Source organism: Salmo salar, chromosome 09, assembly GCF_965601325.2.
Source record: "Salmo salar chromosome 09, fSalSal1, whole genome shotgun sequence".
NCBI classification, from domain to species: domain Eukaryota; kingdom Metazoa; phylum Chordata; class Actinopteri; order Salmoniformes; family Salmonidae; genus Salmo; species Salmo salar.
In genome coordinates, this window is record NC_138299.1 from 17,167,501 (window position 1) to 17,186,001 (window position 18,501).

Sequence of the window (18,501 nt, forward strand, 5' to 3'; positions counted from 1 at the left end):
GAATGACCTTGACGTAGGACTTCTCTGTGTCCACCAGCTCCTGGATGACCTTGCTGAGCCTCTCGGTGGCGCTCATGTGTCGGGGGCAGGTTCTGAGCAGGGTGGGCTCGGCCCCTGGGTTCGGGGGGTCTTTGTGGCCCTCCATCAGGCCCTCGGAGCCCTCTTGGAAGGTGTGGTACAGCGTCTCCACGCTCTGCAGGGAGCGATAGAGAGACAGAGCTGTTAGGAACCACAGGAGTACATTAACATGTAGACACAAAGCTTATTAGGATCACAAGGACTTTTGTTAATACATCAATCAAAAAACAATATCCCCGTCAATCAGCACAGTATCACAGAGTGCTGTCATCAGCTCCTGTAGCTCTACAGTATCACAGAGTGCTGTCATCAGCTCCTGTAGCTCTACAGTATCACAGAGTGCTGTCATCAGCTCCTGTAGCTCTACAGTATCACAGAGTGCTGTCATCAGCTCCTGTAGCTCTACAGTATCACAGAGTGCTGTCATCAGCTCCTGTAGCTCTACAGTATCACAGAGTGCTGTCATCAGCTCCTGTAGCTCTACAGTATCACAGAGTGCTGTCATCAGCTCCTGTAGCTCTACAGTATCACAGAGTGCTGTCATCAGCTCCTGTAGCTCTACAGTATCACAGAGTGCTGTCATCAGCTCCTGTAGCTCTACAGTATCACAGAGTGCTGTCATCAGCTCCTGTAGCTCTACAGTATCACAGAGTGCTGTCATCAGCTCCTGTAGCTCTACAGTATCACAGAGTGCTGTCATCAGCTCCTGTAGCTCTACAGTATCACAGAGTGCTGTCATCAGCTCCTGTAGCTCTACAGTATCACAGAGTGCTGTCATCAGCTCCTGTAGCTCTACAGTATCACAGAGTGCTGTCATCAGCTCCTGTAGCTCTACAGTATCACAGAGTGCTGTCATCAGCTCCTGTAGCTCTACAGTATCACAGAGTGCTGTCATCAGCTCCTGTAGCTCTACAGTATCACAGAGTGCTGTCATCAGCTCCTGTAGCTCTACAGTATCACAGAGTGCTGTCATCAGCTCCTGTAGCTCTACAGTATCACAGAGTGCTGTCATCAGCTCCTGTAGCTCTACAGTATCACAGAGTGCTGTCATCAGCTCCTGTAGCTCTACAGTATCACAGAGTGCTGTCATCAGCTCCTGTAGCTCTACAGTATCACAGAGTGCTGTCATCAGCTCCTGTAGCTCTACAGTATCACAGAGTGCTGTCATCAGCTCCTGTAGCTCTACAGTATCACAGAGTGCTGTCATCAGCTCCTGTAGCTCTACAGTATCACAGAGTGCTGTCATCAGCTCCTGTAGCTCTACAGTATCACAGAGTGCTGTCATCAGCTCCTGTAGCTCTACAGTATCACAGAGTGCTGTCATCAGCTCCTGTAGCTCTACAGTATCACAGAGTGCTGTCATCAGCTCCTGTAGCTCTACAGTATCACAGAGTGCTGTCATCAGCTCCTGTAGCTCTACAGTATCACAGAGTGCTGTCATCAGCTCCTGTAGCTCTACAGTATCACAGAGTGCTGTCATCAGCTCCTGTAGCTCTACAGTATCACAGGCTGCTCTCCACTGCAGAGGAGCTGCCAACATGCCTTGCAAAACATCTACTCAGAACTATCGCTGTGTGTGTGTGTGTGTGTGTGTGTGTGTGTGTGTGTGTGTGTGTGTGTGTGTGTGTGTGTGTGTGTGTGTGTGTGTGTGTGTGTATATAGACACTGCAACAGAACGTGGTTTTGAGTGAGAGAGACACTGATCGTTACACAAGCAATTCTCAGAAAATAGCCTGCCTGTCACCATCCATATTGCACAGCACACACACACACACACACACACACACACACACCAAATGGATTAACAGCCCTCACAGTAAAACAACCCAGCAGAACCCAGATAGTGTGGCCTATACCAGAGAGACAGGGGACAAATCAAGTCCTCTATTAAGCTAAGCCAGTAGCGCATCAGGTAATTAGAAACCGGGTGGTTCGAGCCCTGAATGCTGATTGGCTGAAAGTTGTGGTATATCAGACCATATACCACGGGTATGACAAAACATTTGCCTTTACTGTTCTAATTACATTAGTACCCGGTTTATAATAGCAATAAAGCACCTCGGGAGTTTGAGGTAGTTGGCCGATATACCACGGCTAAGGGCTGTATCCAGGCACTCAGCGTTGTGTCATGCGGAGAACAGCTCTTAGCCGTGGTATAATGGCCATATAACTAACACACACACACACACCCTGGGCCTTATTGCTTAATTATAGCATGGTTACTCAGGAGGGTGCCAAAGCAGCTTCCATACTAATCTGTAGACAGGACAGAACTAGGCAGCACTGTGAGAGCAGCATGGCTGCTTCCCATCAGGCCCCCACTGATGGGAATGGGATTCAGGCTAGGAGTAGGCTAGGCTTGGCTGGCCTCTAGACACGACCACCCAGACAGCAGGTCTAGGTCTCTGCGTGAGCTAGGATAATTACAGAGACTAAGCTGACCCACTGTGTTAACACACTGAAGGCTGTATACTGTAGATGCACAAAAGAACAGACGCAGGCAAGCATCGGCATCCACACACACACACACACACTGAATGTAGTGAATATTTTTCACCCACACACTATCACAGACAAAAGCTTCTCCATATCGCAGCTGAAAAGGCTATGAGACCAACTCAAGGAGGGAAAATGGCTGACAGATATCTTGTTGACATATTAATCAGATACCCTGCGGCAGCTTCAGAGGCAAACTAGCCTCACACAGACAGATAACGTTAGTTTCTGAAGCCACACTCACAGAAGGATTCTCCCATTCTCGCAGCATGACTTTTCAGCAACCTAATACGGGCGACCTGTGAGAACGACTACGGGGTGGGGGGGGGTATGACTCAGAAGTCTCCCTGTCCCACACAACAATCTGACCAAGTCTGAGCCCAACGCCTGACGGCTAACCCAAATATCGAATCAATTAAGATCTGCGAACAGGCTGCTCGGGAGCCAAGGAGAGGGGGAGCCTGAAGCAGCCGGAGAATGGACAAGCACATCCGACAGCGCTAGTCTCAATTCTCCCTCCGTATTCTGGTTACGCTTGACAGCTCCTGCTACATCTGGGCTCCTCTCACAGTTTTAGCGCTTATACTATAGCCCGCTTACGTAACATAGGGAACCGACTGCTTTCTTCTGATTAAACAACCATGAAGCCTGTGGGGATTCTAAGAAGAATTAGCTAAATCCAATCCTGCCAATTAACCCATCTGCTCTCCCCGTTGTAAAGCCAGACATCTCCCTCTCCCCCACGAGGAATAGTTTTAACCTCTGTCACAACACCTACAGCCCTGAAACATGTTGAGCCCGAGGTTGATACCCATCGTCACACTTGAACAACTAGACAGTGAAAGGCTAAACCCCACTAAGGCTGTCCTTCCCTCTGGATGGTCATTTCTACTCTCAATCCCTCTCTGTCCTACTCACCATGAAGAGAAGTCTGTAGAGGAGCCTCCAAGCTGCTGTGGCCTGTCTCTGGGTCCTACAGGCCAGGTTACAGCCTTTCCTATGCAGCCTACCCGACCTGGACGCTGGCATCACGGCTGGACTGGACCTGACCACTAAAATGGCAATTAGTTGTTCTTGACTGGACAGTATTTGATAGTCCTAATCAGATCCTCGTTCTCTCTCCCTGCCTCCTCACATTCAGTATTCCCACACGCCGCCTCTTCCTCATTAGTGACTGAACCCCCCCTGTCTGTCACGTCTTCCCCCTCCTCCACCAGGCCAGGAGAAGCCTCACTCTACAGAACACCTCTCTCTACAGGGGTCAGGGGCCATTTGATGGGAGCTAGCCATTGATCCTGAGTCTAGAGGTTCTGTGAGCGTAGGCATTTGACTAAAAACTGCTGCCCGCACCAATCTGCATATCTATCAATCAGAGTGGACGGCCGGACCGAGCGGACAGTGCGAACGGAGGGGAATTCCTCCCTCGCTCTCTTTTTCTTTCTTTCTGTCTCTCTCACCCCATCTCTGGTCCACGTGACCCTTGTCAGCTTCCAGAGAGTATAATGCACAGGCCAGGCTGCCAGTGTCACCGGCCACGCTGCCACAGGCCTGAGGCCTGGCCTCTCAATGCAGCAACACAATGAGGACTCTTCTGGCCCGCCAACCTCACTGTTGCACCGTCACACGGTCAGGAATAGCGGTGTCTGTTCAACAGGCCAGAGGCATTCATCTACACTGACAACACAGGCCACGCTGAAGGAAAAAGATGTGGCCCTCGAATGAACAATTGTGGGTGCTTTTCAACAAAAACATGAGTCCAAGCCTATGTTAAGGAGATATGCTTCCTGGTAAACAACATCGTACCGAGGGGCGTCCTGCTGCTGGGTCTGCTGTTTGCAGACAAAGCCGAGTGACAACTAGCTGATTGTTCCAAATCCAATCCAGGACTGGAAGCTTAGGCCTGTGTGGGCAGACCATTCCAACAACACAATTAACTAGCCTAACTACGGTCTCAGTATAGAAACAACAAATTACATTAGAATCCACTACCTCCCCAGCCCTTGAAGTGAACAGCAGCAGAAATGTGTGTCAGAATGTCTGAAAGTGTGTGGATAACTTCACTAAACATTTAACACTGGAAACATTTGGCTGATATTTATTTGGGTATTGTTTATGTGAAATCCTAGGCGTGTTGACATGGGAGATGACAGAAGGAGCGATTTGTGGAGAGATTACCGCTCCTGCTTGACGTGCCAACAGTGCGATTATCCAGTCTGGTATTTTCCACCCACGGGCAAGGTAACTCTCCACACACACACACACACACACACACACACACACACACACACACACACACACACACACACACACACACACACACCTCTTCTGCTCCCTCGTACACCCAGTGGCAGCCAAAAACATCCAAGAGTCTCCTAATCCAAGGTCAAAGGGCCGCTTCAACCCCGGGCCTCCACTGACATCCTATTCAAATAGTACTCAAATACATTGAGGTTAGAAACAAACAAGAGCTGTCAAACAGTTGAGTGAAGCCGGATACTGTCCATTCTCCCTTATCTCTGCCAGACATTAAAATAGAGTCATTAAAAGCAGTGTGCTCAGCCTACTTTAAGAGATGAATCGCTTTCAAATTAAAGAAAAGAATCCTCCCGGCACCAAAAGACTTTCTCTTTAAGAAAATAAACAATCACAAATGGAAAGTCTAAAGTGTAAAGCCAGGGATAAAATATGGGGCGTCCCTCGGGCCGGCTCAGCCCATTGCTCAAATGAGAGTGTCCTGTCACACCACAGTAAGGGTCTAACAGAGGCTGATTCATCCCTCAGGTTAGGCCTATTGTGCAACGTTGCCATCCGCTTTTTAAAGCTCAATAAATAGAGTTTCCCATAAATCAAACAGGGAGGGAGGACCCCAGTCTTCTATTCCCATTGGACGCTTTATTTTTCACTCTAAACAACTATTATTCCACCGGTTCTTCATAGTGCGTGGAATACTTCAGAGTACGTGGGAGACTTCAGAGTGCGTGTTTCATGATAAGTCCCCATAGGGGTGTTACACCCGCCCCATAGATAACATCAATATCAAATGACAGCAGAGGAAAGGTAGCATAGCAGCAAACCACTTCCCTCAACATGAAACCAGGCCCAATCAAATGACAGCAGAGGAAAGGTAGCATAGCAGCAAACCACTTCCCTCAACATTAAACCAGTCGGGAGCAGTCAGTGATGGGTAAACCTTCCCCTAGCCACATGACCTGGTGCCCGGATAGAAAATGTAGCTGGGTGATAGCAAACACTCCCTACCACTGGTCCAGAAACCTGATAACATCTGACTGAACATCTAGCAGGCCACGGAAAGGACAGATTCTGATATAAAGCAAAAGCATTAAAAAAATAAAAGCCAAGTCAACCCTCCAGAGACAGGCTGGACAACCAGGTGGACTGAGTACAATAAATAATACTAGAGCGTAAGAAGAGTGACAGTGACTCAGTTGTAGCAGCACACCCTCAAGACCTACTGCAGTATGACAGTGAATTGACCATTTCTCCCATGGGGAGCTGCTACATGTACTGTATACAACATACTTAATTATAAACTGGTTGGTTCGAGCCCTGAATGCAGATTGGCTGACAGCCGTGGTATATCAGACCGTATATCACGGGTATGACAAAACATTTATTTTTACTGCTCTAATTACATTGGTAACCAGTTAATAATAGCAATACGGCATCTCAGGAGTTTGTGGTATATGGCCAATATACCATGGCTAAGGGCTGTATCCAGGCACTCTGCGTTGCGTCGTGGCTAAGAACAGCCCTTAGCCGTGGTATATTGGCCATATACCACGCCCCCTCATACCCTGACTACACCGTTCGCGTCGCGTGCGCGAGCGTTGCAAAATACATTTTGAAATCTATGTTATTCAAGCGTCTGCGTTGCCAAGGGCTAAAATAGAACTCCTTTCTATTTCTGATGCAGATCGCACTGGAAGTCCTGCCTCTCCCATCTCATTGGTTTATAGAAGCAGGTACCCACGTGCCATCTCATTGGTTATACCCACGTGGGTGATTGAAAGACGAACTGTTTTGCCGGTTGTCGTGGTAATACTATGAAAGTGTAGATGCCAATCACCATATAAGTTCAAAGAAGAAAAAGCCTGGAAGGAGGAGAGATGACTAGAAACGATTCGGTTGGCCGTTTCATGTGTGGATTAATTGTCAGAGTAGAGGACCTTGTGCTTTTCAGGTAAAATAACAACTCAATGTTTATATCCCAGGACAAATTAGCTAGCAACAGCAAGCTAGCTCAATAGGACAAATTAGCTAGCAAGTGCAAGCCAACTAGCTAAATCGCCATAAATATTGAATGCTTTTCGATCTGTCCCCAAATTAATGTAATTGGTTCAGAGTTTGTTTTGATATTTTAACCTGCGTGTCGTGATCACGTTTGGTGTGGGGGGACAAAATACATTTATGCACGATGGCGCATGATGGCGCATGATGGCACACGCGCGCAGCCGGTTTGGGTTCCGTGTCAGGCCTTATTGCTTAAATGAATCATTAGTAGAGGCAGGTTGGACAAACAGGGAAGTGTCAGCACATAAAAACATTGACACCTACTAACACTATGTGACCTGTCCTAAACATACTAACTGAAATATACCCTGGTCAAACAACTACAAAGGGTTGGGTTACCAGGAGTCCAGTGCGTGGGCCGGGTACCGTAGGTTTCTCACAGGCCACACATCCAGCCATGTCGTCCAGCAGCAGGTCCAGCTTGTCTTTAAACAGCTGTCTGAGGGTGAGCAGCGCCGAGCCCAGAAACAGATCCTTCTCCTCGGCCTCACAGCCACCTGACCAAAACCAGCACATGGCCAGCATGGAGCACAGGGCCTGGGCTGGGGACTGGTCCCTGATGAACAGCTGGATCAGGGTGGTGAGGTAGACGCAGGGCCTGGCCTCTTCCTCCTTCTCCTCCGCTCCCCTCCTCCTCTCAGCAATCAATCCTCCACTCGTCCCTGAGCCATGGTATAGGGCTGCCATTCCAACGCACACCAGCTCGCCTCTTCTTCTCCTCCTCCTCCGGCGAGCCCTCTAAGCCTCTCTCGATAGGTCTATCCCTCCTCTCCCTCGGTCTATCTGCATTGGGGCCGCTCCAGACGCTGGGGCCACTTCCCAGCAATAAGCCCAGATTATTAGGCTAGTCACAGCCATATGGTGACTGATAGACTTAGTCATCATTACCGCCGCCCACTACACCCCCTCCAATAGGCAGGTCCTGGAGGAGGGACTGGGATCGTGGGAATTTCCCAAGGAGGAGGTAAGTAGGTGGGAGAAGTTTAACGAGGCTGTAGGTCTTTCTTTCTAGTGTCCATTGGTCTTTGCTGGCTGTTGTGGTTCAAAAGCCGTAAAGAGGAGAGTAGTAATAACGCAGTAATTGGAGAGCATGTCTCACCTCTCACATTCACACAGTTTAAAAAGGTGATGAAAACGCCTTTCAGACGTTCTTCGCCTAGAACCAAGAACAGAGCAACGGATTTCTTAACGGGTATAGCACCCAAAATACAAGCTGCCATTTACAGTACGCTGCCCAGTCAGTTCCTGTAAGGACCATTTGTGGATATCCCACAATCACTAAATCATTGGCGAATCAAACCAAGTAATTGGATTAGGGCTGACCCCATTCAGTCGACTGGTTGATTGTTTGGTTGGTCGATAGGATGTTGGTTGACAGATTTCTTTAGTCGAGCAGTAGAAAACGAATCATGGTGTACAAGACACCGGTCTGATTGGCGCCTGTCTGAGTGGACTGATCCATTGTGGAGGCCGTGGGGGTGGCACAGTCCATCACTCTAAGACATGTGCTACTGAAATTGTATATGGTTATATTACATAGGAACAATGGTGCAACAGAAATGGCTGTAATTATGTCGCAGCTTCAGCAACAAGCACAGCGCTATAAACACTGTTGATGTGTGGTGGTCGCTGCAGCATGGAGGAGAGAGAGACAATGGGTGCTAGTCACACAGTCACTCACTGTCTTTTTTTAAACACAGCGCAGCAAGTCTGAGCCACGCGGCACGATCAAATCAATTGCGGTCGGACTCCCACTAGTCATTTGTGTGTGTAAATGATTGAATCACACAGTGTGCTTAAAGCATCAGACAAGCTCAGTGAATAGAGCTAAATGTGATTAAAACACATAGGATGTGTCTATATGGAAAAATACATGTAAAAAAAACAAAAAAAAAACAAGAACAGAACTTTGTTTTTGTCTGGCACAGCCCTACTTTGGATATTGGCGGCGAGCGAGGCTACAGTAACGGAAGGATGTGGTTACTGCTCTATGCACTGTCAAATCCCTCTTAGTTAACGGTTGGAGGAAGTTAAGGAGCTTACTCTACTCAGCCAGTTGGCAAATGGTATGTGTAGCACAACAACTTCATGCCATTGCCAGCCATTTCATACAGTTGTACAGCTCCTGTTGTGAGTTATGAGGTTGACTACACACCTTCATGGAGCTGTAAAACTATCACGAGGACTGTGCACTAGAACCTAACGCACTAGAACCTAACGCGACGTCCTAAATAATAAGGTGACTGTCCGAGGCTAAATCATTCCATAAGGAGCAATTTGATGAAAGAAACATGGTAGTCTAGTACCCAATGAAATCGTACTGGTAAACTACCCCAACCTCACAAGGTCCAATAAGAAACATTAAACTGGTATTAATGACTACAACAACCGGTAAATGTGGTTTAAAAATAGTTTTTGTTGTGTCATGGTGTTGATGTAAACAGCATCGCTGTAGCAGAAGTATCCACAGTGAGGGAAAAAAGTAGTTGATCCCCTGCTGATTTTGTACGTTTGCCCACTGACAAAGAAATGATCAGTCTATAATTTTAATGGTAGGTTTATTTGAACAGTGAGAGACAGAATAACAACAAAAAAATCCAGAAAAACACATGTCAAAAATGTTATCAATTGATTTGCATTTTAATGAGTGAAATAAGTATTTGACCCCTCTGCAAAACATGACTTAGTACTTGGTGGCAAAACCCTTGTTGGCAATCACAGAGGTCAGACGTTTCTTGTAGTTGGCACACATCTCAGGAGGGATTTTGTCCCACTCCTCTTTGCAGATCTTCTCCAAGTCATTAAGGTTTCGAGGCTGACGTTTGGCAACTCGAACCTTCAGCTCCCTCGACAGATTTTGTATGGGATTAAGGTCTGGAGACTGGCTAGGCCACTCCAGGACCTTAATGTGCTGCTTCTTGAGCCACCCCTTTGTTGCCTTGGCCGTGTGTTTTGGATCATTGTCATGCTGGAATACCCATCCACGACCCATTTTCAATGCCCTGGCTGAGGGAAGGAGGTTCTCACCCAAGATTTGACGGTACATGGCCCCGTCCATCGTCCCTTTGATGCGGTGAAGTTGTCCTGTCCCCTTAGCAGAAAAACACCCCCAAAGCATAATGTTTCCACCTCCATGTTTGACGGTGGGGATGGTGTTCTTGGGGTCATAGGCAGCATTCCTCCTCCTCCAAACACGGCGAGTTGAGTTGATGCCAAAGAGCTCCATTTTGGTCTCATCTGACTACAACACTTTCACCCAGTTGTCCTCTGAATCATTCAGATGTTCATTGGCAAACTTCAGACAGGCATGTATATACGCTTTCTTGAGCAGGGGGACCTTGCGGGTGCTGCAGGATTTCAGTCCTTCACGGCGTAGTGTGTTACCAATTGTTTTCTTGGTGACTATGGTCCCATCATTGACAAGATCCTCCCGTGTAGTTCAGGGCTGATTCCTCACCGTTCTCATGATCATTGCAACTCCACGAGGTGAGATCTTGCATGGAGCCCCAAGCCGAGGAAGATTGACAGTTCTTTTATGTTTCTTCCATTTGCGAATAATCGCACCAACTGTTGTCACCTTCTCACCAAGCTGCTTGGCGATGGTCTTGTAGCCCATTCCAGCCTTGTGTAGGTCTACAATCTTGTCCCTGACATCCTTGGAGAGCTCTTTGGTCTTGGCCATGGTGGAGATTTTGGAATCTGATTGATTGATTGCTTCTGTGGACAGGTGTCTTTTATACAGGTAACAAACAGATTAGGAGCACTCCCTTTAAGAGTGTGCTCCTAATCTCAACTCGTTACCTGTATAAAAGACACCTGGGAGCCAGAAATCTTTCTGATTGAGAGGGGGTCAAATACTTATTTCCCTCATTAAAATGCAAATCAATTTATAACACTTTCGACATGCGTTTTCTGGATTTTTTTGTTGTTATTCTGTCTCTCACTGTTCAAATAAACCTACCATTAAAATGATAGACTGATAATCAATTTGTCAGTGAGCAAACGTACAAAATCAGCAGGGGATTAAATACTTTTTTTCCCTCACTGTAGGTGGTATTCGGTGTCAGGTAGAGGTGTGCTGCTGCTGTGTGGGCTGGCCCAGGATGTCAGTCTGCTCCAGGCCAGACTACCCCTTCCCTGGCCTCTCAGATCACCATCCCATCTGTCTACTGAGGAGGAGGGGGGGGACATGGGACCTACAGTACCATACTACTGGGGGGGGGGGGGGGGGGGGACCAATAGTATTAGCAACAGGTCCCCAAACAACAACAACTTGGCAACGGGGAATCTCATGTAGTGTCAGAGAACTAGGGTAAATACTGAGTTAACTGTGCTTTGTAAAGCAGCTGCTCACCCTCTTAATATGAGAAAATTGGAAACCACTAGACCAATTAATCAAAGTCAGTCAGTGTTCCGCGGCAGACGATTACATGCTGTGACAAGAGGCTTGAAATGAGTCTTTCCTTCCCATCCATCTCCATTCAGTCACAGGCTGGCTGGCAGGCTGCGGTGGGCACTTAGTCTGCCTGAAACACAGGTGATTTTCTACCCATTGACTAGATTGATTTGCACAAACTGACTCTGGTAGCGAGGCGAAATTCCAACCGCTCTTGACAGCCATCAGATTTGCCACAACAAAATCTCACAGTGCTCGCTTTTACTGCATGTACCTATATGTCTCAGTATCTCTCGTTCACACAAGCATTCGATTGTACAAACACTCCTCCCCACACACACACACACACGCCCGCCCACACAGCCTCCGGTACCTCTCCACTGGTACAAAGACAAACACTGTGTCCGGTGCAGCAGCAGCCAGAGGTACTGCAGTGCAGATCCCAGTGCAGCGGGACTCATTCTTGTCACTGGGCAAACAGACAGAGCCGAGGAGCCCGTCTTCTCTAATCCACCTCTTCACTGACCTCAGACCTGGTTTTACAGAGACTTAACAGAGCCCACTGGGACATACTATACACTAAACCATATAGGCATGGTATCACTGTAATGTATAATGGAATAGTGTATTGGGGCAGTACATAGGGAACACATTGACAACCTGCTGTCTACAAGTGCTAGACACATGGGTGCAGGCAAATGGCCAGCCGAGATATTCAGTATTTCCAGCCAGTGTTTACAGTCTCGAAAGGGAGACTTTTAGGAGCATCAAACAGCATACAGATCGTTCTCTCTCCTCTGAGCTGCAATGTTATGTTTCAGTCCACTGAAGTGAGGATCATTAAAACCTGGCCCTCCAGATGACTGGTCTCATTAATGTAGCCCAATAACAAAGCTCGGCATAGATACTTTTCCCATCTCTAAATCTGTTTTATTACCATAATGCAGAAAGCTTTCCAACATGACGCATAAATACACTTTAATGACTTAAGTTATTATTTACATATATTAAAAAGAAAACTGACAATAACAAAAACTCCCTGGGACAAAAATAAACATGAATTGAATCATCACTGGACAGCAGCCATTTGCATACTTACAGTAGGAAAAGTGGAGCTGTGATGAAAGCTGAGGTGCACTAGCCGTCACCTAGCCTTTCCCCACTACAGAGATAACCTACAGTTCCCCTCCTTGACCAAGTCACTACGGAGTCCCAAAACCGAACGTGATCACACGACAAACTCTTTCAAATCAAAAAAAGGTAGGCTTGATTATAAAACGCTTACCAACAATTATTTACCAAGATAGGAAGGAACAACAACCTCAACACTAATCTACTGTTCTCATTCTAATACCTACAGAGAGAGAGCAGCCCTCACGTCTATTCTCCCTCTCTGCCAGGGGGTCGAGCCACAGAGCTAGCAGAGGGCCAGGCTTTGAGGTTCAGTACCATGCCTCTGCTGCTTCTACTGAGGGCTAGGACCCAACATGGCCAACCCTGAGTCTGTCATTAAAACTTCCTGCTATTCTGGGTGTCTATCTAGGGTGTTGGGGCCTCAGACAATGACAGAGTGAAGGTTAGTAGCAGGCAGAGGGAGTGTTGACAGTATGGGCGTTAGACTGAGACAAAGGGCCTCTCTCTTGGAGTGTGACAGTAATAAGCTGTCTGTAGACGGGGGCCAGCGTAATTATATAGAGATCTTTAAGAGTGGTGCCAAGACGTCTTCAGCCCCGCTGCCGCAGCTGTCCCTGATGAGGGGTGTCAAGCACACATTTATATATGCACAGCTCACACACTAATTTGGCACACATATATACTTTATTAGGTACACCCATCGAGTACCGGGTCAGACACCCTTTTGCCTCCGGAACAGCCTGAATTCTTCAGGGCGTGGATGCTGCAAGGTGTGGCGTTCAAATGTTGCTGAATTGGTACCAAGGGACCTAACATGTGCCAGGGAAACACTCCCCACGCCATTACACCACCGCCACCAGCATGTACCGTTGACACCAGACAGGATGGGTCCATGGACTCGTGATGCTTACTTCAAATCCTGACTCTGCCATCAGCATGACGCTGAACAGGAACCCGGGATTCGTCGGATCAGGCAATGTTTTTCCACTGCTCAATTGTCCAGTGTTGGTGATCGCGTGCCCACTGGAAGAGCTTCTTGTTGTTTTTAGCTGATAGGAGTGGAACCTAGTGTGGTCGTCTGCTGTGTAGGGGGTAGGGTCCCAAAGACCCTCCCCATTACTGATTAAGGGGACCTTAAGATTCATATGCTTGTCTCACTATTGTACTGTTGCTATGTGTCTGAACTCTGCCACTATACTTTGCACAAGCTATCTGTGCTAGTCTTCGAGGTTAAGCCCTAGCTGCTGCAAGAGTGTGCTAGGTGGGTGTCTGGTTTGGACATGTTGATCTTGTGTGACAGTGGACAATGCTAATGAATTTCAGAGAAGCTACTGTCCTAGGTTACTTTATAAAGGTAACCTCAGCTTATTGCTGCACACATACATTGACGTAGGCGATCACACCACCAGGGAGGGATCGCATGTATATAGTCAGCTGTGACCTTTGGTTGGTTGCAGAACTTACTCGGAGACATACCCGTTGTGTTTCTATTGTTAACTTCTGTCTGCAATTGCATTAATAAAGGTTTGATTGATTTACTTAAAGAAGATTTGGTCTGATTGCTGATTTCAACAATAAGCCAATGATTGACAAGGAACCTACCCCGACAGCTGCAATAGCCTATCCGTGACAAGGACCGAGGAGTTGCGCGTTCCGAGGTGCCGTTCTGCACACCACTGTGGTACTGCGCCGTTACTTGCCCGTTTATGGCACACCTGTTAGCTTGGAGGATTCTTGCCATTCTCTTTCATCAACGAGCTGTTTTCACCCACAGGACTGCCGCTGACGGGATGTCTTTTGGGTTTGTCGCACCATTCTCTGTAAACCCTAGACACTGTCAGGACGCCGGCCGTTTCTGAGATAGTGGAACTGGCGCTCCTGGCACCGATGTTACCACACTCAAAGTCGCTTAGGTCACTCATTTTGCCCATTCTAACGTTCAATCGAACAGTAACTGAATGCCTCGATGCCCGTCTGCCTGCTTTATATCGCAAGCCACGGCCACGTGACTCACTGTCTGTAGGAGTGAACCATTTTCGTGAACGGGGCGGTGTACCTAATAAAGTGTGTACATTAGTAACTGTGTTTCAAAATTGCTTGGGGCCTGTAGTGTGTTGGTTCATGGTCTCAAAACTCTTGATTATTCTGTCTCCCCGGCTCTGTCTCTAGAGCTCTCCGACTTCCTCTCAGTATGTTTATGCCGACTCATTGATCCCAGTGTGGGCAGTGCCAGCGGCGCAGCATTCAATCTTACCTTGCTGTGTTGTACGGCCCTGTGGAGGGAGTGCTGGAGACTATTCTCCAGCCCAGAGCCTAGGGACTCACCAGGGACCTCTGGCACCAAGGACACATCTGAGGAGAGAGAGACACAAAGCAATGTTCAGTGGGTTTTTTTTAGTTAACCATCTTGGCCAATTCATACAAGCACTGCTAAGTGCTGTTGTCGTCGAGGCTAGTTCAGTCGTCGAGGCTAGTCCAGTCACACACACACCAGTTCCTCTGAGATGGAGTGATGTTTACAGTTGAGCATCTACTGACCACAGAACAGAAACACATTCTAACAACCGTCACAATAAACATCACAGAGAAGAGGTCTTCCGCTAGTCGGACGAGGGAACAAATCATACAGTTCCCTCTGTCTGTTGGACGTGGTTTTAAGAGAAAGCTGTTGATAATATACTCTTGTTGCATCTTTCCTGAAAATCCCATTTTGGGAAAGGGCTCAGCCACACGCTGCCCCTGGTTAAAAAGGCACCTGACTGGATTAACTGGTGCCAGATCGGATTACAGTTACTGGGTCTGGTAGGGACATCTCCCCTCCCTCCCTGTTTCTAACAAACTCACAGGCTTGTGGGAAATCAACTCAGCACAATCAACGGGCTTGACCTTTTGATTGTATTCCGGGAGATAAAGATTTGGTTAACACTTTACTTGACACCCCGCGTCACAACAGGTTATGACACAGTCATAACCAGGTCATAATATGTCATAACAGCCGACATAACATGGTCATAACACTGTCATGACATATTTAGACCCGTTGTGACATATATTGCGTTATTTTATGGCTGGTTATGACACTTACACAAGAGTGTCATAACCCACCACACATGGCAACAACAAAAACATTACACCACAGCCTATTTGTCCACACTATGTTTATGCTATATCATTTCTTAAGTTTTTTATTGACCATATTAAATTATTTTTGTAATTGCGCACACATTGATGTCCGACATGCACTAAGTAAAGTGACACAGGATGGTCATAATGCTTTATGACAGTGTCATAAAGTGTATTTCCTATAAGTTAATTAAAATATGATGAAACAAACACGACTGTAAATAATTCATTACAACAACAAAGGACTTAAGAAGAATCCTAAAACGAGAGGAAACTTCTTGGCAGGGATAAAACATGAATAAATGTTGGTTTTAACCATCTTATATAGGTGTCATAACCAACCATGCAGTGTATGTCACAACAGGTGTAAATATATGGCTCATGACAGCGTTACAACCATATTATTTCAGGTTATGACAAGTTATGACTGTCATAACCCTGCCATGCATATCTCAAGTCAACATGTCACAGAACATTTCCAACGCACACCAGGGGTGCTGCCTTCTACCATAGAGTGGTATAGCGTGATGTCACACCCCAGGATGGTTCAGAGTTTACCTCTCATCACCCTCATTAGCCTGACTGGGATAGCACCCCCTCTAGAGGTAGAGGAGGAAACTGCACTCATGTTGCTGGCCTCGATCTCATCTCTCACTAGTGTGTGTGTGTGTGTGTGTGTGGCACTGTGTAAGATGACTATCTTCAACTAAGTGATAAGCCAGTGGCTACACAGTTTTCGTTAAGTTTTACTGCATGTCATCACCGGTCCTGCAGTGTGAAGTGTTGCCTGTGGTTTTGGTTCAGGATGTTGTAGTGACAAATGACTGTATTTCACTCTCTCCAGTACAGTGGGTTTCAACTAGCTGACGGCAAGATATTTTATAGTAGAAAAATTCCGCAACCACGCAAATGGTGGTCCGCAAGCGCTTTTGATGGTGATTCGGTGGTCATCGGAACAGAAAAGGTTGGGAAAGGCTTCTCTAGTACAAACTGTGAGAACTCAACACCCCAAATACTCGAAAGAGAAACCTTCTCAGTTCTCATACTCAGAATAAATAAAGCATAATTGCATGAAAACCCCATCTGTATAAATAGCATGGTGAGAAAATCCCTCATATTTAACTTGCTGCATGGAAATTCATCCTAATTTCACTATTGAGCAAAACTACACAGTGTTCAAAACATTAAGAACTCTTCCCATTTCATACACTGACCAGGTGAATCCAGGGGAAAGCTATGATCCCTTATTGATGTCACTTGTTAAATCCACTTCAATCTGTATTGATGAAGAGGAGACGGGTTAAATAAGGATTTTTAAGCCTTGAGACAATTGAGACATGGATTGTGTATGTGTCATTCAGAGGGTGAATGGGCAAGACAAAACATTTAAGTGCCTCTGAACAGGGTATGGTAGTAGGTGCCAGGTGAACTGGTTTGAGTGTGTCAAGAACTGCAACGCCACTGGGCTTTTCACGCTCAACAGTTTCCCGTCTGTATCAAGAACGGTCCACCACCCAAAGGACATCCAGCCAACTTGACACAACTGTGTGAAGCATTGGAGTCAACATGGGCCAGTATCCCTGTGGAACGCTTGACACCGTGTAGAGTCCCTGCCCTGATGAATTGAGGCTGTTCTGAGGGCAAAAGGGGGTACAACTCAATATTAGGACGGTGTTACTAATTTTTTGTCCAATCAGTGTAGAAAGACTATAGACTGAAGCATCACCAGCAAAAGCAAATACACAAAATTCAATTCAGTCTATAACAGACACTTCTTTAAAGACGTGATACATATAGATATGTGGCCAAAAACATGACCATTTACTATGATACTCTTACCTTTGAAAGTATTGCCAACCAGAGAAGTGAAATGTGCAATTTAAAAAAAGACCAAAGCCTGCTCATCCAACTGTGACTGTCCCAGCTGGCTGCATAGGAGGTAGGCTTTACTCCAGAACACTGCCTCACCGTGTCAGTCCTGGAAACTAAGCCTTCAATACAGAGACCTTCACTAATACTCCTCCTTATTACAACACTACCTCTCTCCCCTGAAAATACATGTTCTAAACCTTCTACACCTTTTTGCCGCTCACTTCGGTCCGCTTGACTCTGAAGGGCCAATAGGGCTGATGGGTTTTGAGGAAGTATTTGACTCTCAAAACAGGAAGTCTGGTTCATTCACAGGGTGTAAGTGATAAAAAGATAATCTAAGCTCTCATCTCTACAGAGATGAACAGACGTAGGGAGGACTGTGTGTGTGTGGGTGAGCGAGTGAGAGAAATGTCAACCAAATCCTTTGTTAAATGGTTGATGATTTGTTTCTTTTTAAAATAATGTTTAAAATGTGTTTGTTTTAGTTGATTGTGTTTTGTGTATATTTATGTTTGTCTGTGCAATATGTGTCCTGCTGTATGTTACCCGTTTTATATTGTATTCGTTTTTTTGTTCTATGAAATTCTATATACAGTGGCAAGAAAAAGTATGTGAACCCTTTGGAATTACCTGGATTTCTGCATAAATTGGTCATAAAATGTGATCTGAGATTCATCTTAGTCACAACAATAGACACAGTCTGCTTAAACTAATAACACACACATTATTGTATTTTTCTTGTCTATATTGAATACATAATTTATACATTGACAGTGTAGGTTGGAAAAAGTATGTGAACCCCTAGGCTAATGACTTCTCCAAAAGCTAATTGGAGTCAGGAGTCAGCTAACCTGGAGTCAGGAGTCAGCTAACCTGGAGTCAGGAGTCAGCTAACCTGGAGTCAGGAGTCAGCTAACCTGGAGTCCAATCAATGAGATGAGATTGGAGATGTTGGTTAGAGCTGCCTTGACCTCTTGCTTCACAAGAAGCATTGCCTGATATGAACCATGCCTCAAACAAAAGAGATCTCAGAAGACATAAGATTAAGAATTGTTGACTTGCATAAAGCTGGAAAGGTTACAAAAGTATCT

The 18,501-nt window shown here is 46.3% G+C and overlaps 1 protein-coding gene across 4 annotated transcripts in view; it reads right to left on the minus strand.

Annotated features, from left to right (window-relative positions):
- LOC106610786 (rho guanine nucleotide exchange factor TIAM2-like) overlaps nt 1-18,501 on the minus strand; it is a 107,702-nt gene that overhangs the window by 25,970 nt on the left and 63,231 nt on the right. For all 4 annotated transcript variants that reach the window (XM_014210361.3, XM_045723426.2, XM_014210362.3 and 1 more), the window contains 2 exons: nt 14,670-14,767; nt 8-193 (listed from right to left, as the gene is read on the minus strand). In XM_014210361.3, the coding sequence (XP_014065836.3) occupies nt 8-193; nt 14,670-14,767 (284 nt within the window). The remainder of the gene's footprint in view (nt 1-7; nt 194-14,669; nt 14,768-18,501) is intronic.